At 67.4% G+C, this 12,999-nt stretch overlaps 3 protein-coding genes and 2 non-coding genes across 6 annotated transcripts; 1 reads left to right on the top strand and 4 right to left on the bottom strand.

The window, feature by feature from the left end:
• Positions 1-2,047: 2,047 nt before the first annotated feature.
• RPL23A (ribosomal protein L23a) lies at positions 2,048-4,418 on the bottom strand. The gene is made up of 5 exons (XM_035561060.2): positions 4,269-4,418; positions 3,735-3,915; positions 3,266-3,442; positions 2,790-2,859; positions 2,048-2,110 (listed from the first exon to the last, which is right to left on the bottom strand). The coding sequence occupies exons 1-5, from the start codon at positions 4,291-4,293 to the stop codon at positions 2,096-2,098; spliced, it is 468 nt and encodes a 155-aa protein (XP_035416953.1). The 5' UTR covers positions 4,294-4,418; the 3' UTR covers positions 2,048-2,095.
• Positions 2,934-3,000, bottom strand: LOC118255213 (small nucleolar RNA SNORD42). The gene has a single exon (XR_004780900.1). It is a non-coding gene; the product is annotated as a small nucleolar RNA SNORD42 (small nucleolar RNA).
• On the bottom strand, positions 3,526-3,602 carry LOC118255214 (small nucleolar RNA Z17). The gene has a single exon (XR_004780901.1). It is a non-coding gene; the product is annotated as a small nucleolar RNA Z17 (small nucleolar RNA).
• A 187-nt stretch (positions 4,419-4,605) lies between the features above and the next one.
• On the top strand, positions 4,606-7,731 carry RAB34 (RAB34, member RAS oncogene family). 2 transcript variants are annotated; one of them, XM_035561052.2, is made up of 11 exons: positions 4,606-4,705; positions 5,494-5,619; positions 5,708-5,799; positions 6,181-6,246; positions 6,389-6,490; positions 6,583-6,647; positions 6,734-6,785; positions 6,927-7,008; positions 7,090-7,180; positions 7,269-7,376; positions 7,460-7,731. In XM_035561052.2, exons 2-11 carry the CDS (start codon positions 5,566-5,568, stop codon positions 7,525-7,527), a joined length of 780 nt encoding a protein of 259 aa, XP_035416945.1. In that variant the 5' UTR covers positions 4,606-4,705; positions 5,494-5,565; the 3' UTR covers positions 7,528-7,731. The 2 variants fall into 2 exon arrangements, with proteins under 2 accessions (XP_035416945.1, XP_035416944.1); XM_035561051.2 differs by having other exon boundaries at positions 4,616-4,697.
• Positions 7,732-7,853: 122 nt separating this feature from the next.
• Positions 7,854-8,800, bottom strand: LOC118255102 (adenine phosphoribosyltransferase-like). Its single transcript, XM_035561059.1, has 5 exons — positions 8,678-8,800; positions 8,466-8,559; positions 8,241-8,387; positions 8,056-8,151; positions 7,854-7,981 (listed from the first exon to the last, which is right to left on the bottom strand). Exons 1-5 carry the CDS (start codon positions 8,798-8,800, stop codon positions 7,854-7,856), a joined length of 588 nt encoding a protein of 195 aa, XP_035416952.1.
• Between the last annotated feature and the right edge of the window lie 4,199 nt (positions 8,801-12,999).

The raw sequence follows: 12,999 nt of genomic DNA, 5'->3' as shown, positions 1-12,999 counted from the left end.
CGGCTGCCCCCAGTTTCCACCTGCAGCACCTCCCAGCAGCTGCGGGTCGGGCCGGCTGCCAGCCCGGAGCAGGAGGCAGGCACAGGGAAGGTGCACGCCGAGTGCCAGCCTGCAGCAGCCATCAGGAGAAGTTGAAGGCAGGGTCAGGGCAGACTGCAAGTCATGCTGATGTGAAATCCCTTCCCAGCCCAGCCTCCACGTCGCCGGGGAGGGCTGCGGCACGTACCTGCTCCTCGCTCCGCATCAGGGCTCTCCCAGCGGTGTGGGCTTGGCGAGGAGAGGAGCTCCTCCATCCCCAAAGCGTTTTTGGGGTGGCCGCAGCTCAGTTAAGAACAGGGCACGGGGCTTGGTGAATACCCCCAGAGCCCTCGCTGCTGCTTGTTCCCTTCCCAGAGTGCTCCAGAGCCAAGGGAAGGTTTGGTGAGGTGTCCTCGCCCTCACGAGCATCAGGTGCAGCTGCAGGAGAGAGCAGGTTTGTCCCAGGCCTGTCCTGGGTCCCTGCATCACCGGGCTCCCAGCAGCGGATGTCACAGGGAAGGCTGCTGCCCCGATCCCTGTTCAGCCTCACCTGGCTCCTCACACCTTGCCAACAGCCCCTGCGCTCAATTTTGAGCCCCTGACCTGGGCAGGCTGAGGGGTCGGAGGCCGTTTCTGGCCTGCACCAAGGGTGGCAGAGCAGCCCCGCAGTGCCCGCGGAAGGGAGCAGCACGGAGGAAAGCAGCGCTCTGCCCTCGAGGTTCCTCACCCACGCCTGGTGCTCGTGCTGCAGGCAGGGAGCATCGTCACCCGCCTCCCCCAACCCAAAGATTGCCTCCGGCCTCTCCCACAGCGCTGCCTCAGCCTCCCACCCTCCCTGAACCACCCTACAGGATCTCCACACTGCCCTCGTGAAGCGTCCTGCAGCTGGTGGAAGCTCACAGCTGGTCCGCAGGCTCTCCCCCAACTCCTTGGAGCCATCCCACAGCAGGGGAGCTCGTGGCGGTCCGAAGCCTCGCACCTTGTGAAGGGAATCTCGAGCCAACAGAAGCTCAAACCACGAAAATCTTTACCCACAGCCCAAAAGCAGCAGCAGCAATTGGGGGGAGCCCCCCCTCCCCGCTCCCCACCTTTTTTACATGCGCCCTCAGGACCCCAGCACCCCCTGCAAGAGGCTCGAAGGGAACTCGGTGTCCCACCGCCTGAGCTCGATTGCTCCGGTCAATATTTGGCCACAGCCTTCACCACTTTCCTCAGCAACGCGCACCGCACTTAGCGCCAGTTATCTCTAAGGGCTTATCGGTACTCCACCTCCATTTATTTCCTGCTCACCGAGTGCTCCGCATTCTCAGGGCTCTCCAAGCACTCCAAAAAGCTGGTTTCATCCAAAAAGTTGTGGGAACGGGACTGCCCAAACGGCAGCAGCAGCTGGAGTTTGGAAACAGCCCTGGTGAGGATCACAGACCGGGGGCAACAGGAACGGCGTCAGGGAAACCAGGCTACAACTCCCATGCTGCAACGAGGGGAGCGTGGACAGTGCCAGAAAAAAAAAAAACCAAGTGCCTTCTATTGTGTTAGCTTGAGGGCTTCATCAAAGCCTGCAGCCTAAGCAAATAGTTGTAAGAGGCGGAAAATGGCACGGCACCCAGCTCGTACCCGACCTGAGCCATGAAGACGTTTTTGCTGCTGTTAGTACCGGCCTCCTGGTGCTCGTTAGCTGGTGGTACACCCCACACAGAAGTTACGTAGGACACCGGGAACAGCCACCACAAACATTTACTAATAACAGTGCGACAAAACCAGCACGCTCGTGTAGCCGGGTATCTGCATCAGGAGAGCATCACCTCACTGGTGTTTACCCGCAGAGAGACCAGGTCAGCCACGCAGGACGCCCCAGCAGCGAGGTGCCAGACGGGGGACAGCACTGCGCCCCCGAGAGCCTCCCACAGGGCAGCTGGCTGCTGCCAGGCTACAGCAGGCAGGAACCCCGGTTGCTAAAAACGGAGCCCCGGCAGCTTCCTGCAGGCTCTCGGGCGTGGGCTGCGCAGTCACAAAACACACGAGTCCCTCAGTGGTTTTACAGGGTTTATTGTCCTGTCTGTACAGTCCTTGATGCAGTTTAGATGATTCCAATCTGCGAAGAAGCAAAACGGGTTAAAACAGATGGCAAAGAGGCAGAGCCTCCACCAGACACCGCCACCACACACCTCCCCAGGATTCCTGCTCTCCAAGGACGGCTTTCTTCCTCCCAGACTCGCCCAAGTGCCTCACATCACCATTACACGCACCTACTCCACCAGGATCCCCGTGCTACTCCCCACCACCACCGCCTCCTGCTCCCCCGCAGCCCCCATCAAGGACAAAACCCCCAGCCCTTTCCAGCAGGGCAGCCACCTGCACAGTGCAATCCCTTTCAGCCAGGCCCCAGCAGTGCCTTTGGCACCGTTTTCCCCTGAGGGAGCTGCCCGCGCTGCTGGCTGAGAACACTGCCGAGACAAACACCGCTTCCAACGCGCTTCCTGCGTCCCCTCCCACACTTCAGAGCTCCTGCGGACTTGCGGCGTGGAGCCCCTCCCTGGAGGAGGGCAAGAACCGCAGCTCTCAGTAACCCCCCCCACAGAACTCGGTGAATTTTATGAGCAGTAAGCGTTCCTGCTTACGAACACCCTCAGATCCTGCTTAACTACAAGGAGGCTGCAGCAGCACCAGCGTGCTTCAAGCGCAAGCATCTCACGTGTACAGCAGGAAGAACAACCAGGCGCAGAAAATACGAGAGAGTAAACAGAAGCTTGACAGTTTCCAAGACTTCTCACCTTGTTGGCTACATCCAGCGCATCGTAATCTGGAGCCAGTCGGACGTAAGCTTTTTTCTCCCCGTCAGGCCTAGAGTGGGAAAGGAGACATCAGCACAGAGGCACGCCGCTCCTCGCACCTACTCCGTGCTCCCGCTAGGGCATGTGCATCAGTGGTTCCTTTGGAAACATCACTTCACTCAGGGGTCAAACACGTTCACATCATCTGCACAGAACTCCCTCAGCGTTAGAAGAGCTCCCTGCTGAAGCCAGCTTCCTGGCCTAGCACCATTTCACACTTCCACCAAGATGTGCTCGGTCAAAAGTGGCTTTTATCAACATTTTAGCACTGAAAACGCTACCGAACTTAATTCCACGCTTCCTGAGAGCCCCCGCAGCACTGCTGAAACTCACACGTGTCCAAGCTTTCTGCTGAAAGCCACACTGAGCACCTGAAGTACCAGACACCCACCAGTGACCTGTTCTCCCCCTCTTACCTGATCAACGTGTTGACCTTGGCCACGTCGATGTCATACAGCTTCTTCACTGCCTGCTTGATCTGGTGCTTGTTTGCCTTGACATCGACGATGAAAACCAGAGTGTTGTTGTCCTCTATCTTCTTCATCGCCGATTCTGTTGTCAAAGGGAACTTGATAATGGCATAATGGTCAAGCCTGCAGGAGAAAGGCCCTTGGGTTAGCAAAAGGATGGCAGGAGCTGTACCTACACTTCAGAAGCTTTCAAACGCCAAGTTTGGGGTGCATCAGGTACCAAAAAAAAAAGTTTTAATCACAAACTCTCAGGCTTTGGTCGCTTGAAATCATCACCTGCACCCCAACACAGGGCTCAGCCCCAAGGGCAGCACAGTGGCCAAGTCCCACCCTCGGACCCCAGCGGGGCCCAGGCTCCCACAGAAGGCACCATCCCCGCCCCACAGCCGCTGTGGCAGCCGCACCCCACACGTACTTGTTTCTCCGTGGGGCACTCTTCCGCGGATACTTGGGCTGCCGCCTCAGGCGCAGGGTCTTGGGCCTCCGGAAGGTGGGCGACGTGCGGATCTTCTTCTTCTTGTGGCTGTGGACCCCCTTCAGGACGGCCTTCTTGGCCTTCAGCGCCTTGGCTTTCGCCTCTGTCTTCGGAGGCACGGCTGTGGCAACACCTCGGTCAGCACCAACAAGGGCCTGCGGGCCCAGGAGGCTCCCCGAGGGAGCGTGACCTCCCTGGGGGGCACCCCCCCCAGCAGAGCTCCTCCAGGGGGCTCCCTCAAGCCCCCAGCGCCTCCCCCACACCCCCAAAGGGGCTCAGCTCCCCTCAGGCCCAGGCCTACCCGCTGCAGGCCGCTCCCACCCCCTCCACGTGCCCGCGGCCCGGCACCGCACCGCGGCCCCCCGGAACCCCTCAGCCCCCTGGGGCCGAACCCCGGGGGCACCCCCCGCACCCGGCGGGGGGCCGAACGCGCCGCCCTGCCGCCGCCCGCCCCTCGTGGCCGCCCGCCCTCACCCTCCTTCTTCGCCTTGGGCGCCATCTTGGGCGGCCGGAAGCCGAAAGGGGCCGCCCGCCCCGCGCCGCACGGGCTTATAGCCCCAAATCGCGCGAGATCTCCCTGCCCCTCTCGCCGCGAGGCTCGCCGGGAAGTGTAGTCTCGGCGGGCTGACTCTTGAGCGCATGCGCAGATCGCCCCGTCGTCCCGCGGGGCATCATGGGGGTTGTAGTCCCGCTCCCCTCCCCGTTGTCACCGTGGGGGGGGGCCGGGGTGCGCCCCGCTGGGGGGGGGGTCCCGGGGGTCCCGGGGGTGCGGGCGGCGGCGGCAGGGCCCGGCCCGGCAGGAACCGGAGTGCGGGCCCCTCCCCGCCCCGAAAGGCCCGAGGGAGGGGCCAGGGCGCCGAGGGTGCAGCGCCGAGCACCGCGAGCGGCGGCGGGAGGGGCGCGGTAACGGGGTAACGGGGAGGGGAGCACCGGGAGGGGGCACCGGGGGGGGGCACCGGGGGGAGGACACGGGTGTGGGGGGGTGGCGGGGACACGGGGACAGCCAGGCACCGGGGACACGGGGACGGGGGTGGTGGCACCCCGGGGTGAGGGGACACCGGGGGGGCACCGGGGGGGACACGGGGACATGGGGACAGCGGGGGGGGGGACACCGGGGGGACGGGGGGGGTAACCGGGACCAAGGGACAGGGGGACGGGCTGTGCCGGGGTGCTTCGGGTGGGCACACGGGGACACGGGGACTGAGGATGCCCAAGGGATGCACGGGCAGCGGGACCGGGGGACGGGGACATGGGGACCGGGGGACGGGGGGGACATGGGGACAGCGGGACTTGGGGACTGGGGGATATCGGGACCGGGGGACATGGGGACAGGGGGACCGGGGGACATGGGGACATGAGGCGGGGGAATGGGGGACGTGAGGACATGAGGGACTGGGGGACAAGTGAGATTTGGGGGACATGGGGACAGCAGGAGCTGAGGACCTGGGGACAGCAGGGCTTGGGGACGCAACGATGGCAGGACTTGGGGACTCGGGGACAGGATGACTTGGGGACCCCGGGAAATCGGGACTTGGGGGCATGGGGACAGCAGGAGTTGGGGGCGCAGGGACGGTGGGGACTTGGGGACTTGGGGACAGGATGACTTGGGGGGCCCCGGGAAATCGGGACTTGGGGACACGAGGAAAAGAGAGTCTGGGGACACGGGCGCAGCGCCGCCCCCTGCTCCATCTCTCCCCAGGCCTCTCGGCGGCCCTCAGCCCGTCCCCGCTCCGTCCGGCCGCCGAACCCATCCCGGTGGCCCCAGGGGACCATGAACGTGCTGGCCCCCGTCCGCAGGGACAGGGTCATCGCCGACCTGCCGCAGGTGACCGGGGAGGGGACAGCTGCCCGGGGGTGGCCTCCATGAGCCCCGCAACCTCACCGGGGTCCCCTTTGTCCCCCCCCCGTGGCAGTGTTTTCGGAAGGAGGCCGCCCTGCACGCCCGCCCCGCTTTCCACCCCAGCGTGGCCAGCGCCTGCCAGGAGCAGCGGACGGGCACCGTGGGGTGAGGACCCCCCCCGCCCCCGGGAGGGGGGCACGGGGGTGTCCCCCCCAAACTGGGGGTGGGGGGGTCTCCGGCGTGTCCCCACAGCGGGAAGGCGCCGCGTGGCTGCCAGCGCTGCCCGGCTGCGTCACGGCGCAGGAATGCAGCGGGGGGGGGGGGGGGGGGGGGGGGGGTGCGGGGGTCCGGGCTGGGCTGCGGCTGCTGGTGGTGGTGGGAAATGAGGGGGGGGGGGGGGGGAACGGGGGCGATGGGGGCACGGGGGGCACGGTGCTGCCGGGGGGGTTCGGGGGCTTCCCAAAATGGCTGGCAGGAGGGGGGGATGGGGGGGGGGGCGGTACTGGGTGCCCCCCCGCAGCGGCTGTGCTCCCCTCTGCCCCGCAGGTTCAAGATCTCCAAGATCATCGTGGTGGGGGACCTGTCGGTGGGGAAGACCTGCCTGATCAACCGGTAACGGGCCCCCGCCCCGCAGGAGGCGCTTCTGGGGGGGGGGGGGGGGGGGGCACAGCGGGAAGAGCCCCCCCCCGCCCCGCCCTCCCCGGGGGCTGACACTCGTCTCCTGCCCCCCTCCCCCGTCCCCCCCCCCCCCAAGCTTCTGCAAGGACACCTTCGACAAGAACTACAAGGCGACCATCGGGGTGGATTTCGAGATGGAGCGCTTCGAGGTGCTGGGGGTGCCCTTCAGCCTGCAGCTGTGAGTTGGCGCCAGCCCCGTGCGCCCCCCCCCCCCCGCCCCGAGGCTCCCGCTGCCCCCCCTGACCTCCTGCCCCCCCCCCCCCCCTCCAGCTGGGACACAGCCGGCCAGGAGCGCTTCAAGTGCATCGCCTCCACCTACTACCGGGGAGCGCAAGGTGAGACCCCCCCCCCCCACCCCCCCACCCCGTGTCCTGTCCCCGCCGGCCGTCCCCGTCCCCATCTCGCCTCTCCTCCCCCCCAGCCATCGTCATCGTCTTCGACGTTAACGACGTGGCGTCCCTGGAGCACACGCGGTAAGTGACACCCGGCCAAGGGGACGGGGACGTGTGGGGTTGGGGGGGCTGGAGGGAGGGGGGGGGGGGGGCACGGGGCCGTCACGACCGCCGGCGCGCGAGCAAGAGGGCAGCGCTCGGCCGGTGACGGCGGCCCCGCAGGCAGTGGCTGGCTGACGCCCTGAAGGAGAACGACCCATCCAACGTCATCCTCTTCCTGGTGGGCTCCAAGAAGGACCTGAGCGTGAGTGTGTCCCCCCCCGTGGGCCCCCCCCCGCTGCGTGGGGGCCGTCCCCAGCACCCTCCCACCCCCCCCTTTTGGCAGACGCCGGCGCAGTACAGCCTGATGGAGAAGGATGCTCTCAAGGTGGCCCAGGAGATGCAGGCGGAGTTCTGGGCCGTGTCCTCGCTCACCGGTGGGTCCCGGCCAGGGGGTGGGGGTTCAGGTGCCTCCCCCCCCCCCCGGCAGGACAAGGGGCTCAGGGGTCTCATCCCGTGGGGCAGGGGAGAACGTGCGGGATTTCTTCTTCCGCGTGGCGGCGCTGACCTTCGAGAGCAGCGTGCTGGCGGAGCTGGAGCGCGGCAGCGCCCGCAGGATCGGCGACACCGTGCGTGAGTACCCCCGGCTGCCCCCCCCCCCCCCCCCGGGTGCCCCCCGCCACCCCCCACCCCCCCCCCACCCTTTTTCCCTCCAGGCATCAGCAGCAACGAGAGCGACCTGTACCAGTCGGCGCCCCGCAAGAAGCCCAAGTGCTGCCAGTGAGGGGGCAGCCCCGTGCCCCCCCGTAACGCCCGCGTCTCCGTACCAAAGAGCAGCGGCCCCGGCCGCCCCGAGGAGCCGTCCCTGCGGCCGGGGCTGGGCAGGGGAACCCGCGGCCCCCTTAGCTATGCAAACCCACTCAGGGGGAGACGCCCCCAGCCTTCCGTTTGTTTTAATAAAATGTTTTTTTTTATGCTTTTTAAAAAAGGCGTCGGGCTGGCGGGCAGGAGGCAGAGCCAGCGGCACGGTGCTGGAGGAGTTGTTACACCAAAAACCCAAACCGGGCAGAAAACACCCCAAACTCGGGGTGCACGGTGCCGGACCCAGCATCATTCCCAGCCCGTCTGGTGGCGGTCGAAGCGTGGCTGCAGGCGGGGGGGCACGCAGTGGGCGCACTTGTAGCGCTCCCGGATCCACCGCGCGCCCTCGCTGTCCTCGATGCAGACGGCCGCGACGCCTGCGGGACACGGCAGGGGCTCAGCGCCGGCCGCCGCCACCCCCACGGGCGCACCCCGGGGCGCCCCCTCCTACCTGCCACGACCCCCCCCAGCCGCTCCACCAGCCGGATGGCCGCTCGCATGGTGCCCCCGGTTTCCACCCACTGGTCCACGAGGAGGACGCGCAGACCTAGGGAGGGGCAGAGGCTGCATCCGAGCGCGCGGTGCACGGTGCCCGCGCCGGCAGCCCGCCGTGGCGGGAGCGCCCCGTGGGCTCACCCGGCGAGACGGTGTCGGTGCGGACCTCCATCACCTTCTCTCGGCCTGAGTAGTCGGTGTAGGGCTCCGACAACGTCTCCACGCAGAGGTGCCCGGCTTTACGGATGGCCAGGAAGCCCTTGTGTAGCGCGGTGGCCACGGCAGCACCTGGGGGCGGCCGCGGCGCTGTCAGCTCCCGTGGGGACAAGGTTTGGGGACCCCGGGCTCACCCGCATCGCCCCTCACCCAGGATGAAGCCCATGGCATCGATGCCGGCCACCAGGTCGATGGGGTCCCCCTGGAAGGGCTGCAGCAGGTCGGCCACGCAGTCCTGCAAGCCCTGGGGAGGCAGCGGAGGTGCTGGGTGCCCCTAAGGGTGCCCACACCCCCTGGACCCAAAGCCCACCCGCATGCCAACCCCCCCCCCCCCGGGTGCCCCCTGCCCAGGCGCTGGGTACTTGCGGGTGGCAGTAGAGCCGGGACGGGTCCAGCCAGGCGTAGTTGGGACCTTTGGTGTTGGGGGCCATCAGCGCCAGGTACCAGCCCTTCTCGCGGGTGGCGGGGACGTGGCTCAGGTCCATGCACGGGGACCACAGGCGCTGCGAGCACGGGGGGGCTGCGGGCGTGCAAGGGGGTGAGACCCCAGACCCCTCAGGGCACCCCGTGGCTCGGGGCACCCCGACTTCCCCGTGCACACCCCAATTTCCCCGTGCACACCCCACGGCCCTGCGCCGGGCTCCGTACCTGGGTGCCGGCGGCGAGGACGAGCGGAGCGGGACTGTCATGGGGACCCAGTACAGTCACAGACAGCGACAGCTGAGCAGGGGCAGCCCTGTGGTGCTGGGCCCCCTGCCAGCACCCTCGGCCAGCGGGGACCTGGGCTGGCGCCAGGCAGGAGCCATGGCGGTGACGTGCCCCCACCGGGGGTGGCAGGGAGCACCGGGGGGGGGGGGGGGATCACACCCCTGCGAGCGTGTCCCCAGCACCCAGAGGTGCCAGGGATGGGTGCGGGTGTGCAGAGCATCCCGTGAGTGTGAGGTTTGGACACGGCAGAGCCGTGCTCAGGGTGCAGCCTTTGGGGGTCTCGGCCAGCGTGGGGACTTCTCGAGGCCGCGCACGTCCCCGCTGGAGCCTCGGGCGCCGTCCTGCCCCGCCAAGCGCTGGCTCCACCGGCCAGGCTCCGCGTCCTGACTGCAAATGGGCTTTGGCAAAGGGGAGCCTGCGAGGGGCGACGAGCCCTGGCAGCCTGGCTGCGAGCTGCCGGCCCTGGCTGAGCACGGGCCCCAGGGAAAGCTCCGTGGGGCAGCTGGGAGCTGCGTCGCCCCCATCTGTGTCCTGTCCCACGGCACTGCCCCGGTGGGTGCCGTAGCTCCTCGCGTCCGTTGTGGCCACGGGGGAGCGTGGCTGGGGCTGCGAGCGCTGGCACCTTGTGAGTTAGGACCAGGGCATCGCCCCACTGGCTGTACTGGCACAGGCTGCACCGCGCGGAGCCGAGTTGTGCCGTGCCAACTGGGGCATGCAATGCCGTGCCATGCCGAGCCATGCCATGCTGTGCCATGCTGTGCCATGCTGTGCCACGCTGTGCCACGCTGTGCCAAGCAATGCCATATCGAGCTCCACCATGCCATGCCATACCGAGCTGTGCCATGCCATGCCATGCCATGCCGAGCTGCACCACGCCATGCCGTGCTGTGCCGTGCCGTGCCACACCAAGCTGTGCCAAGCTGTGCTGTGCCGAGCTGCACCTTGCCATACCACACCGTGCCGAGCCGTGCCGATCCAAGCCGTGCCGAGCCACGCCGTGCCGTGCCGTGCCATGCCAAACTGCGCCAAGCAATGCCACGCCAAGCTGCACCATGCCAAGCCGTGCCGAGCCGTGCCGATCCGATCCGACCCGAGCCGTGCCGTGGCGGGCCGTGCCGCCCCGCGGTGGGCGGGCCGTGCCGTGCCGAGCCCCGCTATAAGGCGGCCCCTCCGCGGTGCGGGCCCCGCGGTGCCATGTGCGCCCCGCGGCCGCTCCTCCGCCTCCGCCTCCTCCTTCTCCTCCTGCTGCTGCTGGTGGTGGTCGCCCCCGGAGCAGCCCCGAGCCCCGGAGCGGCCCCCCCGGGGCTACCCCGAGCCCGCCGCGGGCTCACCTACCCCGGGACGCTGTGGTGCGGAGCTGGGAGCAATGCGGATGCCTACGAGCAGCTGGGTAAGGAGCGAAGGAGCCCGTCCCTGTCCCTCAGCTCGTCTGCACCCTGCCCGTCCCCATCCCAGGGCTGGTCCTGGTCCACCAGTTTGCCCCATCCCAGGGCTGCTCCATCCTAGTCCCCATCCCAGTGGCCTGATCCACCCCCCCAGAATGGTCCCAGTCCATCCTGGTCCATCCCGCTGCCATTCTGGTCCCCAAGTGCTGGTCCCGTCCCCGTCCCCGTCCTAGTGCTGGTCCAACGCGGTCCATACCCAGTCCCTCCTCTGGTCCCCATCCTGGTGCTCATCCCGTCCTGATCCCCAGACTGGTCCCAGTCCAACCCAGTCCATCCTGCTCCCGATCTCATCCCCACTGTGGTGCTGGTCCAGCCCCAATCCCCATCCCAGTCCCATCCCAGTCCCAGCCCTGTCCCTCCCAGTTCCCATCCCAATCCTCGCCCCAGCCCCAATCCCAACCCAACCCAGCCCCACCCCAGCTGCATCCAGACCCCCCCGCGCTGCCCGCGGCCCTGCCTGCACCCCGTGCCGTGCCCGCAGGGGAGCACCGGGACACCGACCGGTGCTGCCGGGACCATGACCACTGCCAGCACGTCATCCACCCCTTCACCGCCCGCTACGGCTACCGCAACCTGCGCTGGCACACCATCAGCCACTGCGACTGCGACCGCAGGTGAACACCCCCGGGTCCCCAGGGGTGTGTATGTATTTGGGGGGGGGGTGTCCCAGCCTGGCCACCCCCCCCTCACCCCGGTTCCGTCCCGCAGGTTGAAGGAGTGCCTGCAGCAGGTGAACGACACGGCCTCGCGTGTGGTGGGCCAGGCTTTCTTCAACGTCATCCGGGTGCCCTGCTTCGAGTTCGCCTACAAGGAGGAGTGCGTGGAGCCCTACCTCTACGTCTGGTGAGTGTCACCCCCACCCCGGGTCCGGCCCCGCTGCTGCTGCCCCCATCCCTGACCCACGCCGTCCCCGCTCCCCGCAGGTGCAAGGCGTACAACACGGTGGCTGTGGCGGTGCCCAGGGAGCCGGTGCTGTACGAGTTCGGCGGGGAGCTCATCGACAGGGCGGCGTGGCTGGGGGGGGATGCCCTGAGCCCCCCTTGGGGAGGAGGAGAGGTCCCGGCGCAGCGCCATGCCCGCCTGCTGCCCACCGCCAAAGAGAGGAAAGGGATGAAGGATAAGAAAAAGAAGGGGAAGGGGCTGAAGAAGAAAAGCCCTGCCGAACTCGGGGAGCTGAGCCACGATGCGCCCGCCACCCACGCTCCTCCCGGTGCCCAGCCGGGCTCGGGGGCGCAGGACCCGCTGCCGGACCGGGGGGAAGCGGACGGCGGCAGCAGGAAGAGGAGGAGGAGGAAGGAGAGAAACAGAAAGAAGAGGCTGAAAAGCAAAGCTGAGCCGGAGGCTGCGTGAGCCCCGCTGCCGCGGACCCGGCTCCCCGCGCGGGTCCTCGCTGTGTTAATAAAGTAGGGCGTCGAGCAGATGGAGCCGTGTGGAGCAGGGAGGAAGGAGCACGCCGGGGGCAGTGCCACAGGGGAAAGCCTCGGGTTAAGCCCGCTGATGGGCTGGGGATGGTGGGAATGGGGTCTTGCTGCCTGACCTACCTGCGGGCACTTTGCTGGTCCCCATGCATGGCCCCACAGGGCCCCAGAGAAAGGGAAAACCCGAGGGTCTGCAGGGTTGTGCAAAAAAGAAAAGGTCTGAAGGGGCTTGAGGTACTCCCCAGCACTCGTGGAGGCTCATTTCATGTTCCTGAGGATGGTGAAGTCACGTCCCTGGTGAGGGAGGACACCAGCTCCTGTCCCCATTTCAGCACAGGGCACAGCCCCCGTTTTGCAGGGCTGGGGGTTTGGGATCCCTGCTACAGCTGGTTGAGCTCCAGCTCCCCGGGGTGTTATTTCCCGGGAGCAGCAATGACCGAACGGCACCGCCCCAGCTCTGACCCCCCTTTTCCCAGGCTGGGAGCGAGGTGCTCAGCACCAGCACCTCCTTTTCCAGCCCCACCAACAGCTCACCCCACGCACCGCCGGCTTGGCCCCTGCCTCCGGGAGCAGGGCAGCTCATATGCGACGCTGGTCACACGCACCACAGCCAGCTGTGGGGCTGAAAGCAGCTGCATGGGGCCGAGCAGCCCCTCTCCCACCCCAAAACACAACACGGGGACCAGGGGCAGACGTGCTCAGTGCAGACGATGCCACCTCTGCCGCCCCACTGGGGAGGCAACGCAGCGGCCAGCTCGCAGCATCGCCGCACGGGGAGCTGGAGCCGGGGTGGGCTGCTCGGGGAGGAGAGGGGCCCCCCGTCCTTCCCCGGAGACTTCACACACTGCAGGAGCTCTGGGGTGTGGGACAATAGAAGCTTTTCCAGCCCTGGGACAAAGGCAGAGGCACAGCCAGCAATCGCAGGCTGCTCGGGCAGCCCGACTCGTTCCCCTGCTGGTAACGGGGTGCCTGAATTGAGGGCAGTGCTCGGGGACAGGACACGAGTCCAGCAGGAGGGCAGCGCTGCCCCGCACCAACCCCGCCGCTCCCAGAGAGGCGCCCGAGGAGCGGATGCGATCCCACGTCCCTGAACTGAAAGGAGCACGAGAGCCC

Source organism: Cygnus atratus, chromosome 20 (assembly GCF_013377495.2).
Source record: "Cygnus atratus isolate AKBS03 ecotype Queensland, Australia chromosome 20, CAtr_DNAZoo_HiC_assembly, whole genome shotgun sequence".
Taxonomy (NCBI): Eukaryota; Metazoa; Chordata; class Aves; order Anseriformes; family Anatidae; genus Cygnus; species Cygnus atratus.
This window is presented reverse-complemented; position numbering and strand designations above follow the sequence as displayed.

Excerpts from the sequence above, each read along its gene's own strand:
- RPL23A (XM_035561060.2), bottom strand. The coding sequence starts at position 4,293 with ATGGCGCCCAAGGCGAAGAAGGAGG. Across the intron at positions 3,443-3,734 it reads AGTGCCCCACGGAGAAACAA|GCTTGACCATTATGCCATTA; the intron begins GTACGTGTGGGG and ends TTTCTCCTGCAG. Across the intron at positions 2,860-3,265 it reads AAGGTCAACACGTTGATCAG|GCCTGACGGGGAGAAAAAAG; the intron begins GTAAGAGGGGGA and ends TTCCCACTCTAG.
- LOC118255102 (XM_035561059.1), bottom strand. The coding sequence starts at position 8,800 with ATGGACCTGAGCCACGTCCCCGCCACCCGCGAGAAGGGCTGGTACCTG. Across the intron at positions 8,388-8,465 it reads TGCCATGGGCTTCATCCTGG|GTGCTGCCGTGGCCACCGCG; the intron begins GTGAGGGGCGAT and ends GGCCGCCCCCAG. Across the intron at positions 8,152-8,240 it reads CACCGACACCGTCTCGCCGG|GTCTGCGCGTCCTCCTCGTG; the intron begins GTGAGCCCACGG and ends GCCCCTCCCTAG.
- RAB34 (XM_035561052.2), top strand. The coding sequence starts at position 5,566 with ATGAACGTGCTGGCCCCCGTCCGCAGGGACAGGGTCATCGCCGACCTG. Across the intron at positions 5,620-5,707 it reads TCATCGCCGACCTGCCGCAG|TGTTTTCGGAAGGAGGCCGC; the intron begins GTGACCGGGGAG and ends CCCCCGTGGCAG. Across the intron at positions 7,181-7,268 it reads GGCCGTGTCCTCGCTCACCG|GGGAGAACGTGCGGGATTTC; the intron begins GTGGGTCCCGGC and ends CCCGTGGGGCAG.